The sequence below is a fragment of the Athene cunicularia genome, assembly GCF_003259725.1.
Source record: "Athene cunicularia isolate RWA chromosome 5 unlocalized genomic scaffold, athCun1 chr5_part1, whole genome shotgun sequence".
Classification (NCBI taxonomy): domain Eukaryota; kingdom Metazoa; phylum Chordata; class Aves; order Strigiformes; family Strigidae; genus Athene; species Athene cunicularia.
In genome coordinates this window covers 10,845,178-10,865,669 of record NW_020799101.1, presented here as the reverse complement: position 1 = coordinate 10,865,669, position 20,492 = coordinate 10,845,178, and the positions used below count along the sequence as shown (strand labels likewise).

Sequence of the window (20,492 nt, the reverse complement as noted above, 5' to 3'; positions counted from 1 at the left end):
TGACCATCCTGGGTACCATGCTGGTCACTGCCCCGGCGCTGGGCGCGAGGTCGGGCATTTCTGGGTAGCTGGTTTGATTGAGGGTGTGCATCATCTGAATGGCTTCCTGCTTCAGCTGATTCAAGTGAGTGGCACAAGTTTCACATCTGCTCTCTCCTTCATTCCTGTTTTTCTGTAAATAGTCAGGCACTTGAAGCTTGTCAAAAATTAAAGCTGATAATCGTGGGTCCTAGAGAAGTGGAGAAAGGCAGAAAAACCATACTGAGTTAAAATAATGCTGAAAGATAGAAAAGAAAGAAAAAGACAAAAGTTCTCTGTGATTTGCTCTCTGCACGTGGAAATACTTTAGTCTGGTAACTCTCAGCCTTTTTTCCCCCTGAACACCGTAAAAGACTTGCAGGTCACAGCAGATTAATAAACCGTAAGTGAATTCATTTGTATTAGACTCAGCATGAAAATTACTATCAGAATTAAACAGTGGAGCTGTGGTGTACTCAATAACTACTCATTCTTCTAATTAACTCTCCTTTGGAGATATCTAACGTGCCTGCGTTTCCCATGCTCAGGAACAATGTTAGTCGAGATGCTGAACCTTCAAATATCATAATGTTTTTCAAAGGCATACCACCACCTTAAACCCAGGGAAAAACAGACTTTAAAGTATTTTTAAAAATTAGTGTATGACCTGGTAAACGTTTTGTTTTCCTCACCCTCATAAGCGATTAATCAAGTGGCATAAAAAACAGTTTACATGGTGCTGCCCACAGCTGGCTCCTCTGCTAGCAAGGACCGTTATTTCTGATCTCTGCAACCCAGATGGTCACAATATTCCCTTACGCTAGAGTTGCTTTGATGAGAAATAGATTTGAGCCTACAGCCATGTGTGAAGGTGTGACAATGTGCACACCAAGAAGCTGATTTAAAACCAACACCTATTTGTTTCCACAGAGCAATTTCCCCCCCTTCCCCTTGCTAGTTCATTTTAAGGCTGCCCAGACATTTTAAAACCCAGCTCTGTGTTTCCAGTTCAGAGATAGAGTTACCTATCTCCTGAAACACACAAATGCCTTCCCATCCCAAGCCTGCTACTGTAAAGATTAGTCAAGAGATTAAATCCAGCCCTGTTGTAAATCTGCTATCAAGACTAATGCCATGCAGTAAAACTGACCTAACTTCACACACTCGTCGAGCTCTCTAAACAATTAAGGTTTTAATGAAATCACAGCACAGCCAAAGGTTTATTTGTATAATTATTTTAAGTGAAAATATTTAATTTGCTTGTTAATAATGAGGGCACACAAAGCTAGTAAGTCAGCCATCCAACATATGCTGGGGGTATCCCCAGATCAGTACTCATTTTTAAAAATGCATTAGTTTATGCCAAGCTTCAATTGCTCGCTAGGAAATGAATGTCCTATTAAAAAACTAATTCTGGTTTTAATTACAACACACATCAATAAAACTCTTTTAAGAAGTCTTGGCACTGGTACTTTGGCTTTGCTCATTCTCTTTCATACAGAAAGTTGTGAATGCACATACATCCCCCCTTTGAGGCACCCTCATTTTAAATCCAGTGGATCTCCACTGATGTCAGATTGCGCTCTGATAATTTTACATTGAGAAAGGGGGGAAAAAATGGCCCATTCAGCTCTTCGTGGTTTATGAGGAGCTGCTGCTATGAGTGCTTTTCTCTAAAATGCTGCTCAATGTGTTAAGGATTGGCCAATGAAAGGCATATGATGTTGCCTTTTAATTATTTTTTAAATTCTGTGTATATCACAGAAATGTAGAAGAAAAAAAAAAAAAGGAAAGCTACTGGATTAAGAAGCCTGCAATCTCTGAAAGCAGAAGTATTTTAATTTCTCTGCTCATTCCTTTCTGATCTTATTTTTGTTTTAAATAATTCACTAACAGCCAGCTCCAGATTTCTTCCTGCTTAACCATGCTGACTGATAGATGTGGTTTTCCCTAACCACTGCATTATTCTAAGATAAAACAGTTGCCTCATTTAACCCCTGTGAAGGAAAAATGTGTGTAATGCAACAGAGTTTAAGTGTGATCTAGAAATGTGCAAAGAAACTCAGCAGTGTGGAAAACAGTGACCTTTAATGAAAGGACAAACACTGCTAGACTGCGAGTGTTGGAGTCTGCTTGGGTGTCATCCAGTCATCTGCACCGAGACTTAGAAACACTTTGGAGACAAGCTAAGCTTCAGTTGTTTTAGCTCTCTTTTTTTAATCTCTTTAAAATTTTTTTATTTCATTTATGCCCAGATGTAGTTACTGAAGACTGTGTTGTGCATCTCTTCCCAGATTGTGGGTTTTTTGTGTCTGTCTGATTTTTTTTTTTTTTTTTTTTTTTTTTTTTTATTAAGAGCCTTGTATCTGATGCAGCTATTTGGGTAGGTAAGGCAGAAAGTGCTTCCCCTATGCTTTTCCCCTGAGGAATCACAGGTGTTAAAGGGATTTCAGGAATCAGCTAGTACAGCCCTTGCCTGGAACAGCATCCAGTGCAGGACATTCTTGTCCAGTGGTCCTATCACTTCATTTTACAGTTTTGCAGAGAGAGGGATTCCCTGATTTATGTTGATTGTCAAGTCTGAACTTCCTTTCCTATTAGAAAAGTTTACTTGATTTATTTATTTTTTTTTAAACCCTAGTTAGAGAGGTGATTTTGGTATTCTTTCCTGAGGTTGGAGACAGGGTTTAGGTTTAAGATTAACTCAGGAGAGAGCTGAGGATATGCATACTTTTAGTGATGTCTGTCTTTAGTAACCTTTCCCATCTTCTTGTTGGGCAAAGGTGGTGTGACTAGAGGAATTCTGGAGCAAGAAGAATTGCAGTAGAAAGGACACCGTTGAATATCCTGTTTATTATGTGTAATGTGGCTGCATCTTGTAGACTTCAGCCCCCATTTAGGCAAGACACTGCACAAATGCAGAAGAAGATGGCCCCTTTCCTGGCGAGTTCAAACTCTCAGTTGTGATAGGAGTCATTCTGACCACTCTGTAAATACCCCCGTTTCACTGGGAATCTGTACTTTTGCCTCATTTTCTTACCAAAGCGGGGTTCTTGAAAGAAGTGCCAAACTCCCTGGTAGGAAACTATTACCCAAGCACTTCACATCTCAGTGGTTTAACTCAGTGCTGCATATGAAGAGAGCATGATTCATTTTCTAAAGATAGGAAGACAGACACAGATAAAGTCTGGGGTTCATCTCGACTATTTTTAGCTGCCCAAAAGACGGGTGTTTATGTAGTTGTGGGAGAGCTCCAAGAGGTGCTTTGTCCTTCTCATCTTGGTCTGTCTTGGCTCACCTTGTTCACAAAAGGTGCCTGTGGCTTTCTGCTGGTGCTGGTGGAGCTCGGGTGGGTGATGCAGGGCAAACCCTTGCATGGGCAGCTGATGCGGAGTGCTGTGTGCCCAGCACCTTGTGGATGTGAAAATATACCCCAGAGTATGGCTGCCAAACCTCAGGAGACCTTATACCTACAAACATTTTTCTAGGATCCCTATTTTTTATTTATGGTTAGTTTTAATAGTGGCGGCAGTGGAATTGTCTGTGGAGAAAAAAAAATGATTTCTACTCTTCTCATCTCCCGCCCCAAACTCGCATGCATTACCTTGTAATGTCACTTATGGTTGTGAAAACACTTCTGGGCTGAATGTTGGGGGTCAGAAGTGCAGAACATCGTAAATTTTTAATATATGTTTGGAGTTCAAGTGTGAAAATCCATTATATAGATTATAAATTTTTTGAACACGAATGTGTCTTTGAAGCATAGTGTGGGAGCTGCTCAAGCCAAAATAATAACTGTGGGCTTCAGGAGCTGTGAAGAGGAACAGTAATTAAGGATCTGGAGGAAGGTCCAGAAAGGGGAAGACTAGGATTGCAACCGAGGTGCAAAAGGTGAAGATGTAATCAGCTGCTTTACCCAAGTGGCCTGTTGAGAAAAATTACAAAAAATAATCACCAGTAGCAGTGATAAGTAGTCTGACCTGACAGCGAGTACTGTGGAGGGGAGGGAGCTGGTATAACTCTGGGTAAAACAGCTGATTTGTAGTGGACGACTGACAACTATAATTAATAAATAGCTTTATATTGATGTTTTTAATTCTAGACCTGACAAGTGAATATAAGTTTCCTACTCAAATAAAAAAACATGTCAGCAGTGCTCAGCATTGCCACTCAGTTTAACACAGAAGCAGAGGAGCAAGGGGAGCTTAGGCTTCCTAGTTGTGTTGGAATCTGGCTGAGAGTTGGAACATTGAAACCACTGAAAATACCTTGTACACCTGTTGGAAGTATTTGCGTGTATTGTGGAAAAAAGAGGTTTTACTGTATGCTTTCAATTAACTGTGTTAGTAGTATGCATTGTTATCTACTGCATAAAAGTGATAAAGTAGCCACGCCACGTGCTAGAGAAAGACGTCACAGTGAAATAGAGCTTGTTTTGCAAATTGCTTTTTCTTTCATCTTATGCAAAATGAAATCTTTGTCACACTGTATTTCTGATTTAAATATATACAGTTGGTTGTAGCTATAAGGCAAAATATTGTGGTTCCTTGAATCTTTACCAGTTTCCAGGTTGCTTTAAAAATGTATTAAAAATGCACCATTAGGAAACTGGAAAAGTTGGAGCACTGGAAAACTGAAAGTGACTTAAGTAAAACTTCTAAAGCATGTGTATATAAAATTGTAAATTTATCAAAAGTCCAGTGTATGTCCCTGAGTATTAACAAATTTAAAGTTGGATATAAGTTTATAGCTTGGTTCAGTGAGGCTCAGAGAGGGAGCATGTGTAAATGTGTGCATACACTCTGAAGTTAAAGGAGTTATGTTTGTTTGTTTTATGTGGAAAATCTCTTGAGTTATTTCACAATTGAAGCTTTCCTGTAGTTCCTAGGAATAAGACTTCTGCTTACCCTAATCTAAACCACATGGATTCATCTGAGGGTGGTAGTTCAGCCTCTACTGACTTCCCTTAAATCCTCTTTGTTTATAGCAAAGGATGACTTAGATTTTGCTTAGAAGATGCAGTAAGAAAACTGGCTGTGGAAAACAGAGGAATGACAAGATTTACTTTCTGGCATTTACTATTTTTGCTCTGATAAATGTCATACCAAATGGATATTTAAATTATTTTTTTAAATCCTTCTTGATAGCTTTCTCAGTGACCTTTTATGAATACAATGCATGAAATATATTTTGTAACGAAACAATTAAAATATAGTGCTTTGACCATGAATCTTGTCTGTGAGACATCTGGGTGACTTTGAGCTTTGGGACGTTTCTCAGGCTCTGTATATAACATCTTGACTCTGCAGTAGTCAGTGGCAAACCCCAGACAGGTCGTGGGGCCAGGGCCGCATAGAGGCTTTTCTGTTTTCCCTTTAGCTTTAGTGCTGTCAGTATTACTACTCTTGTAGAGGAAGTACATCAAGGAAAGGGGGTGGAAAAAAAAATCTTCAAAGTTAGTGTTGGTCACTCTCCATAACAAGTCTGAACAGAGCAGAAGGAAACCTTTTGATCCAAGTTACTAAATGCTTTCTCACACTAACCTAATTTATAGCCCTGATGGAAAAGACCTTTCTTGAGTCTCTCGCATCTCAGCTGGGCAGTAATGCCTTGCATTGCACTTTGCTGCCTTAGCAAATGCAGAGCAAAGGTGTGATGTGGGAGGACGACGCTGCTACTGGTGCCATGCATTCGGAGTCAGCAAGACCCTGCCCCAGCAGCCAGGAAGCAGACCCGTTTAGAAAGCATGGGTTGGAAATTCAGCCTTAAACACTCAGATGAAAATGTAGCCCTCTGGTTTGTGTAGTTGCTAAAGTCTTCATGCTCTCTTTTTCTAGGTAGTCCCCGGTGTAAGATGCTGAAAGTGAAAATGAGGTTACTTTTTAATTTATTCCCAGGTATCAGATATAGGAAATATGTTCAGAGTTAGTAGAAAGTGTATTGTCTGCAAGATGGAAAGAATGTTTTCTTAGATGAGGGTATGGCTTGTGTCTCTTTATATTCTGTATTTGACACTTCTAATACAGTATTGGTTTTACAGTTGTGGGACAGGGTAACTATTTGCAGGACTCAGACCCTCTTGTGGATCAAATTACTACCTGAAAATAGTTCTTTTGATCCTTCACCCCTCTAGGCTAAGCAGTTGTTTTTACAGCTCTCAGAGGGAAACAAGTCCTTACTTGCCTTTGTTGACAATTGAAGTCAACAAGCAATAATGAAGAATGTTGGCCCAGACTTCACCTGTACTCATCAGAGGTAGATTTAAGACAAACAGACTTTAGAGATTATGTGCAAATTATAATCCACTCGATTTGCCTTTGGCCCACAGCCATTCTCTCATCCAGCAAGTGTATCATAAACCACACTAAGATAAAAAATACCCTCCTTTTTTCACCCCAAATATTTACATTTTCTACTCTTGACATTGAGCTAGTTCCTTAGGGATGGCCTTTTCTGTTCACCTAGTTCCTCCCAGCTTCTTTTGCTTCCTGCTGATCCGTTTATACTGTGCATGTGCTTCTCTAGGAATTCTCCAGTGAACTGGTGGTTAATCAACACATCCCATGCCACCCCAACATTAGAAATCACATTACAATGAAGACTCATGCTTGTTGGCTGGAGTTTAGAAGTATCATCCAACATTTGAGAGAGACTGTATTTATCTTATGTAGAAGTGCTTTTATGAGGCTACTGTTGCTCTGCACTGGCTACCTTGGTTGTTAAGGGTGGACTGCAGCTGAATAATGCCCTTTGGTTTCAGAGTTTAATGCAGCAGAGAAACCAGATAAATTCAGGCAGAGCTCAGGCCTTAGTCATGTGTAGGCTGGTGGAGAGAAAGCCTTTTGCAGTGGTCTCTGTATATCACGTCGAAGGAACTGATTTGCAGGGCTGGATGCAGGTGTGGATTGCCCTGTTGTCCTGCTAGTGTAAAATAGGATTGAACATCATACATTTTCTGGAAAGTGCTTTGAATTTAACATTTGCTCCATAGGCTGTGTACTGGAACGATGGGATGTTGAGGTCGTGGGTCTCCAGGTAGTCAAGCTATGCACAGTGATCGTTGCTGAAAGCATCTCCCGTTTTTTTGTGGTGTGAGTGGCTGAGCATGTGGCAAATACTGATGCTCTTTGTTACTTGCAATTAGAACCACTGAAAAGCCCTGGATGGTAGCTTCTGAAAGGAGGATTAAAAACTATCAATAGAAAATGTATCTATTTTTCTCTTTCAGCACTTGGGAGAGAATTTATGATGTATAGATAGAGTTCATAGATGTTTCAAGCATTTCATATGTGCGTGTTTAATAGAATGGATTGCCACTTTACCGAACATAGCATCAAATCAGCTCTGTTAATTGAAAAAGATTTTTCACATTATTGCTAATGATGTGACACAGTTTTGTTAGAGATGATGCATAAAATAGTGCTACTTGAAATGACATTAATGTATGCATTTAAATTCCTTTTTTTCCCATTTACGTGCATTATTGATTTTATTTCATTGTTGAGAAGATAATGGATTTATAATTAGAATACAGTCACCATAATCAATGATGAGATTATTAGACTTATAAATAGAACTTTAAAACTACGATGAGATAATTTCCCAGTGTAACAAAGGATCAATAATTAGAGGTTTGCTTTGAATCTGAAAGTAGTATTTGTAAGATTCAAGCATGAAACACTTCTAGGGAAGTGAGTCCATATAAATTATTATACAAACTGATGTTGTGGTTAGGCATTTTCCAATACTATTATTATTATTATTATTAATAATAATAATAATAATATTATTATTATTACTACCACCAGTCCCTATTATTATTAATTTCTGTTTGGTGTCCAAGTGCTTCTGAGTTAATTCCTCTTGGTTTGCTTAAATGCCACTGTCTCAGAACTGGATGAGTTTGTTCTTTTCTAATACTTCAGTTGAAGGAAGCATTTGAAAGGTCCTGGAGGCAGGAATCCTTTGCTGTGTTTTTGGTGGTGTTGGGCAAAGATAATGGATCTGACATTCAGAATCTCCCCCTTCTGCTTCTCAAAAGTGATGGTGGTAAACTTGGGCAAGGCAGTCAGCTGTTGGGAGATGGCAGTGGAAGGATGAAGAGGGAAAGAGTGGCCCTTGTGATGCCTGGCTTGGGTAGAATCTGGGTTTAGTTGGTCCATGCAGAGTAGCTGTGTAGACATCCCCTTGAGTCTCACCAACCTCTCCTGATGGTTCTGAAGTACTCATGGGGGCCTATGGGAATAGAGCAGTCTCCTGTTACTAATTGAGCTAAGAAAGACTCTAGTGAAAAGTTTGTATGGGAATGATAAGAACATTAGAAATATCCTACTGGGTCTCAGCTGCAGCCCAGCTAGCCCAGGGCTGTCTCCAGCAGTGGAGCTGGAAATGGTGTTTAGGGAGAGCTGTGGAGCCTGGCTGCTTTTTGCAGCCTGCTCATACTTCCCAACATGCACAGTGGGAAAGTCTCTGGGACACATCCCTGTCTGTTCCCTTTAATATCTGTTTATGGACATACTGTCGAGGAATTTATCTAATCCCTGTCTGACCCTGCTGGCATCCTCTACCTCCACAGCTTCCTATGTCAGCAGTTTCCATGAATTCAGTGTCCCAGTATGAAGAGTTACTCACTCTTTTGCAGCTTATCCACCACCTCCATGACTTTGTAAACCTCAGTCAGGTCCCCTCAGCCTTTCCCTCTCCAGACAAGAGTCCCAACCTGTTTCATCTTTCCTCCTGAGGCAGCTGCTCCACCTTCTTGACTGTTCACTTACTTGTCTCTGTAATTTTGCTTACTCCACTACCCCTGACTTGAGATGCAGGTCTAGGACTGCATCTAGTACTCAATATGTGGACACTTTCCTTGTTCTTTGTGCCTGCTTTGTGATGTCCAAAATTTGTTTGGTGTGTTGGTTTTGTTTTTTTTTTTTTTTTGGTTGCTGCTGCATCTTGATTTCAGAGGAACTGTCAGTGACCCTTAGCTCTTCCAAGTTGTAGCTGCCAGTTTTGAGTTCAGGAGGCATTTAGGTTATTTTCCCCTAAATACATGGTCTTATCTATGTCAAATCTCACCTGACACTTCTTTGCTCACTCACATTTGGGAAGTTCTTCTGGAGTTCCTCATTACTGTCATGACATTTGGCTACTTGAAAGAGCTTTGGAACATCTACAGGCTTGCAGATTTCACTTTAGTCATGGTGACTCATGACTGTGCATCTGAGTTACACGGTTCCCACATGGGGAATAAACAGCAGGTCAGCGGGAAACAGCCACAAGAAAAATTGTACAGCTCCATCCCTAATTTGGGACCTTGGTGTCCTTCAATGACAATTGCATAGTCAGAGCTGTCCCTGTGTTTGCAAACTTAATGCTGCTTCATGAGCTTGCCTGTAATTGAGTCTTGTCTGGATTTGGGTGTACAGACCCAGTTCTCCCTTCAGATAATGAGGTCTTGTACCTCTTCAAGTGACTAGGGTGCCTTGCGTGTGGTAGCTGTCATGCAGATTGATCCCAAGGGATGTTCTTTTTAAAGCAGTTACATCTAAAATATAAGCAGTTCAAGCATGATTGAAATAGAAATTAGGTACGACAGTCTGTGTCCACCTTTGCCTTTATTTGCTGACATTATATGTCAATCATTGTAACAGTATAATGATTATAATAAAATTGTAAGACCTGTAATTCTTGGGAACATGGTTATTCCATTTTGCTGAAGGGAGAGTAATCAAGGCACAGTGAGATTTTGGTTGAGTTGCTTAAAGTCATTGAGAAATTTTGTTGTGGAGTCAGGAAGGTGATACAGGTTATCCTGATTCAAAGCTCTGTATGTGTCCTGTGTTTTGTTGCTGTTAGAGACGCATCTGGCCTGTGGAAGTCAGTCCTAATGGAAAAGCATTTGTCTTCTTGTAGGAAACCCAATCCTAAACTGACAGAAATTTGCATTATGATGAGCTTGTTAATGAATTCCTTCGCTTGCTCCTATAAGCCTCTGACAAAAAGCATGGATTCAACTGTGTATATGCCCACTTGAATAAACAGTTCATTTTAAATTTTGACCACAGTAGTAAATTAAAACACCCTGGGCAGTACACAGCTATATTTTTTTGGCTTTGGAGGCTGTAACTATTGTAATATGTGTCAGCAGGGACGCCTCTGAGCAACACTTCGTGATGCTTGCCTGGAGGCATTGTAAGAAACAGTTCCTCTAGCCTGGCTGTTTTAAATCCATTGCATGTGAAAAGTTGCAGTTTGAGAATGTTTATGTGCAGCAGGATTTGTGTCATTCTCAATATCCCTTTTTCATGTCCTCCTGACTTTCCAAGTGGTGAGTTTACATGTGCAGATAGGAGGGTGAAGTTTGTGTGACTGGACAGATAGCTGTGAAGGAGGGAAAGAAGAGCATTGCGTGCTGCTTGGTACCGGTGTCCTGAGTGCTGAAATGTGAACTAAGTGGTCTGTCGCTGCCTGGTGGCATCTTTGTGCTACCAGAGCCCTGGCTGCAGAGACCTTCCAGCTTGAGAACATGGGCAGGCTGAAGGAAGGAATGAATGGGAGTTTTGTAGATGACAGAGGCCTGCCCAAGACCTGCCCAAAACCTTAATAAATTTCTCGGGGATCAAGAAACACGATTTAGGAGAGATCTGGGTCAGACTGAGATCAAGAGCCCCTGCTCAGAGGGGAACAAGCTGCTGCTTCTCCATCTGTGTATTCCCTGGGACACCAGCACTGGGTGCAGCTGGGTGCATGTGCCCAGGAGTTGAAGGATGAGGTTCTTTCAGTGCACGAAGCACAGACTGCTGGTGATTTTTGGTGGTGAAGATCCAAACTCTTAACCTGTTTTAGTAATTCATATATTAATCCAAAAAAGCAAGGGCCCCGAGGTTGTATTTGCATCTCCTATATTATTTTCGAAGTCTGTGACAGCAGATGGGCCCTCCTTTTTCTATTTAATTCTACTTCTCTGATTTTTCTCCTTCTGTCTCATCTTCAGAGATCAGTGGTAAGCCAGGCATTAGCAACTCTTGTAGCTGAAACCTGTTTTTGGGGAAGGGATATTATGTTCTGTCTTTGATTTACACTGAACATGAGATGCACATAAAAGTCTGAAACTACAGGTTTAGGCATTCTTGTTACCACATTGCAGCTGCAGGTTATAAAATGACTACAATAGTGTATTGTAGTTATAAAATGCCCTAGTTATTTTATAATGAGTCCTGGCAGAAACATTGACAAATGGCAGTAAAAAGTTTATCCAGAACACGTTTCACTTCAACCTGGCATATGCTACACTATTAACTTTACGTAATGCCAGGCAGTCAGGAGGAGACATTTCACACAGAAGACGTATGCAGGACTTACCCACACATACGGGAAAGAAGGGTTTATAGGGTGAACATTATCCAGATAGAGATTTACATCACATTTGTTCCAGTTAGTGGTAGTAGGTCATAAGAGTCTTAGCATGAATCATATAGGGGGAAAATTATTGTTTCATCATATACAAACAGTAGATTTAATATATTGCAAAATCATTAGATCAAGCAGTTTTTACAGTTTAATTGGCTGTGACATTCTGATCTGAAAGGGGAAAATGGTCAATGAAAGCAAATACTCAAAATTCTGTACGTCTGCCTGCTAGTCAGAAAGGGGTAAAACAACTTAGGAAAAAAAAAAGTGTCAGTACAGAATCAGGCTTTATCTTGCTAGAGCTTCACCTGCAATTCCCTGTTGAAGCCCTGTTCAGTGCTTTCATCATGGGACCGATTGTTTGAAATAAAACAAATTTTATTGAGTTCTGACCTGATTACACAGTTGTGTGTCACTCGTTGATACTTTTGTAATTTTCTCCATTCCGTCTTCTGTGAATCTGTTCTTGATACTGACATTTAGAGATCATATCTGATTATGGCTTGTTTGTTTGTTTGTTTTAGCTCTATCCAACCTTCTGGTTTCCTTTTACCATGGCATTACTATCCTGGGATTAATTTATTTTTCTCTAGATTTTTATATTCCCATATTTTTCTTGCCTGTTGCCAGGCGCGTATCTTGCATGTGTTACAGAGACGAAGTGGCAGCACCTAGCTTGGCTTTTTTGGATCCCGGAACAAAGGTCAATGTCCAGAGTGGAGACATTCAGGAAACTGGAAACATTATGGCTTAGTTTTTGGCTTTGTATTTCAAACTTGTAAAGAGCTTGTTAGTGTTGTAATTGTTGGTCAGTTGGTAATGGCCTGACAGTGTACTGTGTACCTGGAAATTTAATCTATTGCCAACTTTTCTACACTGTAATTTTGGACTAGTCTGACTTGTTTAAACCTGGGCAGATGTTTCCTGCCATCTGGTCATGGCAGGGAACCTGTGTGCTGGGAGATGGGGACAGCACAGGGGATGCCCCAGCTCTGCCCAGCACACCTCCACAGCCTGAGGATGTCAGGTCGCCTCCGTCTCTTCCTGCCCTGTCCCCCAGCCTTTGGCCATTTTAACTGGGAAGAACTTACGTTGTCATTGCTTGTTGCAGCCCTGCCAACCTCAGCTGCATGTTTGGATGCCACCAGCCAAAACGCAGCACATCTAGCTCTGCTCCCATCTCTTCAGGATTGGGTGATGGGACCCAGTACCAAAATCCTCCTGTCCGTGATGCAGGCACTGATATGAAGCACTGAAACATTGGTCCTTCCTGTATGCAAACCACCTGTGACAAAGTGTTGTCCTTGCTGTGCTCTTACTGGTACCAGTTTTCATGTGCCTTTGGAGAGAGTACAGGGAAGGGGTCCTGTAGAGCGCTTTTGGAAATCCTTCCTTTGAGGATTGGCTGGTTTCCAGAGGGTAAATGGCTTTAGTCTCGCTAACTTTTTCTTAGAAAATTAAAACAAACATTAATCTCTGGATGTGGAGGCCTATGACACTTTAAATATTCAGTGCAGTCAGCAACACTTTATAGTGACAAGGTTGTAATTTCTGCATTTGGTCGTGAGTGATTTATGAAAATTCAGTAAATGGTGAAGCACAATTCCCTTCAGCTGCGGATCGGAGTTTTCTCTCTGTGCAGACTTGTGTGCACAAGTCATGCAAATTTGCTTGCATTCATCTAGAGAACTGTATTTTCCACACGCAGTCCTCAGAAGAGCATGGGTTGAGAAGAGGGAGACTCACAAAGTAATTCTTGCATTCATTTTAAAAACAGAGCCCCTTTATCTTATTGATACCCCTTCAGAAGGTGCAAGGGACAACTGTGCTGTGACAGAGGAGTATCCAAGGAGGGTTCCATGACTTGTCTTTAGTTTTCCTGCTTCAGGGCAAATGACTCAGACCTGACAAATTTCCTCATACTGAGTCCTCCTCATCAGCTGAGAGACACACTGTCTCAGGGAGAGCTGAACGTGGTTGTGCTGGGAAATCCTGTACTTTGGATGGTGCAAGTAGTCTTTGAAATGAATCCTAAACTTGGAAGAACTTGTTTTGTGCTTTTTCAGCTTCTCATCATGCAGCAAAACTGATATTACTTCTGTTTTAAGAATACTGACTGGGTAATTTAAGACTTAATGAAAAAGATACAGACTGTCTTCTGCACTAGTCTTCAGATGGTTTTATCTCACATGTCTTACTTCTTTTTTCCCCCTCTACAAGAATCAATGCCTTTTCCTTGGTTTCCTCTCATTCTCCTTTCATGCATGCAAAGAACTGAGAGTAAAAAACTTCAAAATTTACCCAGAAATTACAGTTCATGTTTTCAAAAGTATCTAATGTGGGAATAGCAATTTATAGACATCCAACTTGGATATGTTGGTTTGGAAAGTATATTAATCATCTGATATCTGAAATACCGGATTTGATTTGGATATTTCAAGTTAGATGCCTGATATATCCACAGTCTCTTAGAAATGTGAGCTTCTAAATTCTCATATAAGTAAAACAGCGGTGAAAAAGGAATGTATATTATATATTGCTCATATTTTTGTTGAGTGTGAGTAGCTTTTACAGGAATTGATCTCTTAACAGGTACTAGTCAGTTCTTAGAAATGTTACACTTTTCAAATTTAACCTTAAATTATGCCATAATTTAGATTATGCTTTAGCTAAAATACGATTGGTTAGATACACATTGCTGCTTCTGTTGTCTTTTTTCAAAATTTTGCTTAAACGGGATTTTCTCTGTTTCATAGTCCTGTTGTCTGCTACAGCCCATGTTAAAAGTGAATGGAAAAATATGTGTAGGGAATTCATTTTGGCCCTGTAATTTTTAATCGGAGACATCTCACATGACAGAGGGGTTATGTTTGTCTTCCCGGCAGAATGTATGGGAGTATTCAAACACAAATGTTAGCCTGCCAGTGGTGCTGGTTGGGTTTCCGTCTCTTGCTGGCCATCATACCACCAGGCACTGTGCATAGAAGCACCCTGATATGACAGTTTATAAGCCTCACGTATCAGCTCCAGAGTTTCTGGTGCAGATTTCTTAATCTGTAAATTGCTAAATCGGTAGTAAACTCCACTTATTATTAGCACTTTGTGTCAGTTCATGAAGCTCAGTAGTTCACATGTTACACTGGATTTTTCCCAGTCTGCATATTTTCCCCCATGCCATATAATTACCATGACTGGTATAGGTCAAGACCACACATTTGTTGCCTCAGTTCATTAGTGATCAAGTACCTGCTTTATTGACTACCTCAATGTCCTCATTACTCCATCACTTAGTTTTAAGCAATTAACCACATGAGGGGATTTGACCTTTTTCCAAGCATCTCTGTTCCTGACTGACATTGCCAGTAGATCATGGATGGGATAGATAAACTCACTTTTTTAAGCTTGTGTTCCTGCCATACTTTGTGCCTGTCTTGATCTCTGGCAGTGCTTGGTCTCTGTCTTTCCACCTGCATTGCTAAGAAATCTGATCTCTTGAGACTTCTGTATTACAAAGTGAAGGGTTTTGCAGAAGGTTACTCAAAGTTTCTAGTTAGGCTTCTAGCACAAGTAGCTTCACTAGGATTAAGTTAATCTGTGTGAATGTTCTTCTGTGTCTCAGCCTCAGATCTCTCAGGTGAGCTCTATAAAAGTACTTTTTTGTGTAGCAGTCTATGGTAAAGCATTAGTCAGCCACTCCGTAATACTGATAATAGTATTAATCTTTAAAGAACAGACCTTCAAAAGAGCTGGGTGCACTTTCTTCTTGTTGACTTTGCTGGGAACTGGGAATTCAGCACTCAGCCTATGGGAATGAGTCCAGATGAAATTTCGGACGGCCTTTCATGCATCAGCTGTGTACTCCTTGGTTGGCGGAGTTTTCTTTTACTTGGTACCTAATAACTGGGTTGTGTCAGTTCTCATGAGAAAAACTCTGTTTGAGTTGTAAGTGTATGAGAAAATTGAGGGTGTGTATGTAACTGGGAAGACTCTATTACCATGTCTGCGTATCTGTAGCTGAAACATGATATATGGCAGCACAAAATTTAAAATTTGGTGTCATCCCAGGAAGAACTTAATTACATTTGTGCTTCATTACAAGACTGTCTCCTTTTCTGGAATTTATTTTAGCTAATTAGTTGGAAATGTCAAAGTAGTATTTCAGAAGACAGAAACATCATATATTATCATACATGAAGCAATTAACTCTTTTGACAAATATTTATTGTGGTGTCATCTTTAATTAAATCTTCCGTACTCCTAGACATAGAGCAGGTTCTTCTGAAAAGGAGTTCTTCCCAGCACTGTCAATGAGCATTTGACTGATGGGACTTAATTGAACTCGGTACTGAAAGAGTTGGTGGCCTAAACATGAAGATATCGACATGACACAATTTCACAATACAGATGTCTGATATTTGGCAAAATGCCCAAATAATCACCACTCTCCAAACTCTGTCTCAGATACTGTAGATGCATTATGCTCGGGAAGATGCATCTCCAGTCACTCCTGTTCTTCCACTGGAACAGTTTGGAGGAGAAAAAGATGCCATGCACTTGTGCTACTGAGATAAATAATCCTGAAAAACAGGACTGTATATATGTTTTAAAAAAATCAATTTTTTTTTATTTAGTTCTTGGGGTTATTCATGTGGAAACATGTTACAAATGTGACTGTTTGGTTAGTTCCTCTTAAACAGATAGGTCTTGTAGATGATGTGCCACTGAGAAATAATTCCTGACAGTTATAACTGAACCAGATAAACAGTTCTGCCAGCTCCCAAATAACACTGAAAACAAAGAGGTTCTGCTTATCGTTTTCCATTTCTTCATGCCTGTCAAAGTATTTAACTGTGCATTACCCATTACAAAGGTTCTCTGTGTTTTTCTGCTCATCTGCCGTGGTCATGTAAAATCCTTCTCTGTTGCAGGACCTACTGTGGTACACTTGTTCAGCAGTATTGCTTCTCAGCCGCCGCTGATCTGCACCTTCACCCTTGCAAAGACACTCTCTGCAAGTTCTGCACAAGATTTCTCCCTGTCATGGCCATTCAGCAAGTGTATTAACTTGTACATATGTCTTTATTTTTTTTCAGGCAGAAGCAGCACCAGAAAGTGGCCGAGATGGTCCCAATGTTCAGATCAGCTCAGGGCAGAACTCCGACTCCACGGGAGCAGGTGGCTCAGCAGCCTGCCAGAGCATGGTTGCTCCAGCTGGGGTCTCGGCAGGTACCTCAGCTGCAGCTTCGTTCTTCATAAGGTAGTTTTTCACCTTTCTGCTTTCTGTAACTGCTTATGGGACTTCGAACAGTTGTGGAATGCTGTTGAGTCTTTGGCATGGGTAGAAGTTGTAGCATGTGGTACTGGTTGCTGAGAGGTGGAGATGGTCACCTGGTCGTGACTGTGGCTTTCCACTGCCACTGGGGAGCAGGGATGTGATGGTGATGCCCTATTTGTCTTTCTGGACACCTAAGCAGGAATGTCCATTGACTAAAACCCAAGAAAATGTGTGTTGGTCTTTTTCTAGCCCTTAATGGCCATTTCCACCTGTAGCAAGTGTGCTATTCTGTAGGCCTCCTTGGAGCAGAAGCTGTAGTAACAAGGTTTTTTCACTCAGATCAAAAAAAAAAAAAAAGAAGTTAGACTTTTATTCAGTATCATGGCCTACGTGTGCAAATAAAAGTTTTTCCATGGTTGGTAGCAACTGTTGAAACCGTTTTTTTTTTTTTTTTTTTTTTTTTTTTTCCCAATCTTGGGTCTTGTAACGATGATATCTTAGTTTTGTTTGTAAAATGTTTATTGTAATTAGCAATGTTGATTAAATGCAGTACGCTGTCAAGCAGATGGTATTTGAAACAACACAATTCAGGGCTTTGTACTTGCATTCCAAACTCCTTTTTTAATTCAGAACTGAACATGTTTTGAGACAATATTGAAAAACGTATGTCTGTGAACGGCATTAAAGTCAGATTTATGCAGTGAGTGAGGATCCTTCTTATCATGTAATCATGATGGTAATTGTATTGTTTCCTTTTCCTTGATCTTTAAAATGTTTTGCACCGTTAAATAAATTATGCTTACTATAAGTTACGATCTGACTTCAGAAGGAACTCAACTTCCCAAGTGCTGTTTTTTGGAAGAACATAGTACAGTGAGTCTTAAGCATTCTATGCCTACATATAACAGTCTGTCTGTACACAAGGGGTTGGGAAATGACTTCCTCAAGTGTGGTGTGTATAAGTTAGTGTTTTGTGTCTCTCCTAAGTGCTGCAGATTTAAAGTCAGTGCAGAGAAATGGTTGCCTACAGAAGATTATTTGTTTCATTTTAAGATAGGTGTCAGAAGTTAGTGGGAGGGGAGAGGAAAGGTAAGGGGTAAAGCTCAAACATCTATTTTCTTGTTTAGTTAACTAAATACGGACAGATGAATCCTCTCCAAAGTACCTAGACTGGACAGCAGCACAGCTTCCATCACTGTATTTCATATTGTGGGTATGAACAATGTGATTGAGCCTAATCTGCTTTGGATTTATTTCAGTGTGAATCTGCATGTCATAAGCAAATGTAAAGTCTGTCATTTGCACTGGGGAATCCAGAAAATAAATACCCTCCTTGGAACTGAAGGAAATCAGTGCCTAATAATCTGAAATAAGACCTAAAATCTTTTCTCGCAGTGATGCTTCTGTCACAGGTCAGCAAAACTCAGTTCTAGTTTTACTGTAAGGCGACAGATCCTTACTAATGATTGTCATTGGCTTGATTCAAAGACTCTTGAAATTAGCAGCAAGACTGCAAATGACATCATTGTACGTTGGATCAGGCCCTAATTGCTTCTCATGAGTCTGTCTTTGCCTTGAGTGAATCAGAGTTTTATAGCTTTAGCAGCTATGTGCTAGCTAAAACATTTAAAAACCCATTAGTACATTGCTTATTCCCTAGCCATGTTCAAAATTGATTCTTTTCAATTTTTTAACCAAAGAACAGGGATGGCTGGAATTTTTTTTTCACAAAGCACTTCTGTTTCTTTTTTTTGTGGTTGTTGTTGGAGAGAGAGAGACTTAAGTGAGAAATATATTTTTCCTTTAAGAGTTATCAGTTATCTGAATTAGTTTTGTAGCATTTTCATGATCTTTCATCACACTGCTGATTAACGTATTTCAGCATTCGTTTCTCAGTATTCCAGAGCCCATCTAAGAATCTTGTGTTCTCTAGAAGCAAGCATTCAAGAAACAAGTTTGGTTATGACTGATTAAAAACATAAATAGAAATGCAGAGAAGTTCACAAAGGCTGGGGAAGAGAGATCCATTATTGATCCCTGACAGTCATAAATATGTTGAACAGGTCCTCAGGTGGGTGCCGTTTCGCAGTCTTGGCCAGGCTGCTTTGCCACCATCAGCATTAAGCTCAGGAGAGGCTCCTTCTCCCACTGTTCCTTCTTCTGTTCTGACTTCTCCTGCCATTGGGACCTTATGGATCAAAGTTTCCATGCTACATCTTCTTCCTGCCCTTGAGTTGTGCAGTCCTCAGCAGGAAGGGAGAGGAAGAGGAGGAAATCTTCAAGGATGAGTGAGACACACGTGCTGGCAGAAACTGGGGTGGAAGTGGCTTATCCAGGGACCACAAGTATTGAGATATCATGTTTTGGCTGTTTTTGTTTGGTACTGATGGGATATCAGGGTTCTTTGTTCCAGCCTTTACAGTCCCATCTCCTCTTTCCCTTTGCACCATCCAGCCTTGAGCATGTTGAGGAAGAAGGTCATCCCTGCCTTAAATCCTTTGCAGAAGCATCTACTTCTCTGTCCTTTGACTCTCTGTTCAGCTAATCCTCTCTCAGCAAGCACCTAGAGATGAAAAAGGAGTCATGGCACTAGTGTTGTACTGTAGTCCCAGTTCATTGCTGATTCTTTCCCTACTGCATTTCTCTCCTCAGTCACTTAAATTCTGAACTTCATAGCAGGGCCAGTGTGTTACTTGTGTTATGCAGAGCCTGACACATTTTGTTCCTTGTTCTCTACTGAAATAAATACAATTAATATATTAATAATCACACACATATATATATTTTTCAAATCATTGCCCTCTCTTTGACCATATCTAGTGAGTACCTACATCTTTTTACATGAGCCCTTTTGTAAAAGGGGCTATGGTTGGGACTTAAGCTTGGGAAAAGGGTAGTTTTGTTGTAGAATAAAGTAGCTAGGCAAAAATATGCATGTATGTTAACATTCAGTGTATGGGGGTGCAGTGTTTGGAAGACAAAAACCTTCATAGGGTGCTTGTGGAAACTGCATCTGTGATTTCCTTAGCAGCACTAGATACAGATTTTCTTCATGTATGCATAAAGGATTCCAGTCTTGTTCTTCCTGAAACATCATTAACTGTGTTTGTACAGGTCCTAGCACAATTAGCTTTGGGGCTGTGGCATGGTTTCCTGGCAGCAAATAAATGTCTTTTTCACATTAAAACTAGTGTCTCTATTCGGTGAAATAACACCCTTTGACTCTTCATTGTGGGCTGTCTTGTGACTGAGAAGGGAGGAGGTCTGCACAGGTTTTGGTTGGCTGGTTTGTTTTTTACTCCAGTTTGTTTTTCAGTGAGAGTCAGCTTTGTGTTTTTAAGGTCACAAACTAAAAAGACCATCTAGACAGTTCACATCCTCACCTGGAAAATAATAGCTAAGAGCTGCAGCAAAATGTTTACCTGGTGATAAGAGGTACCCGTGGTTAAAATGAGTGTCTTTAAGATAGTCTTTGCAATGAATGCATTGATTTTTTAAAGCATATGTGCAGCCCAAATCTACATATTCATCCAAAGCACTTTCTCATTTGAATGTCATATTTAATTTCTTCAAGCTTAATTATGTTCTGCTTTTCAAAAAAGAAAAAAAAAAAAAAGTATTCATTACCTAGAAATGCAGAATGTCTAGCATGGAAGTGCTAAGTATTCAAAATCAAAGCCAAATATTAGAGCCAGCAGACAGAAGCGTATTAAGAAATTAAATCAGTTTAAAGTTTTTTTTCCACACTCTGATCTGACATAGAAGGAGGAAGGCTTTGATTAACATCTGACTT

General features: G+C 40.2%; 1 protein-coding gene across 1 annotated transcript in view; it reads left to right on the top strand.

The window, feature by feature from the left end:
- Positions 1-20,492, top strand: part of KIF26A (kinesin family member 26A) — a 68,016-nt gene that overhangs the window by 766 nt on the left and 46,758 nt on the right. Inside the window, exon 3 of the mRNA XM_026849236.1 lies at positions 16,518-16,681. Coding sequence (XP_026705037.1) covers positions 16,518-16,681 — 164 coding nt within the window. The remainder of the gene's footprint in view (positions 1-16,517; positions 16,682-20,492) is intronic.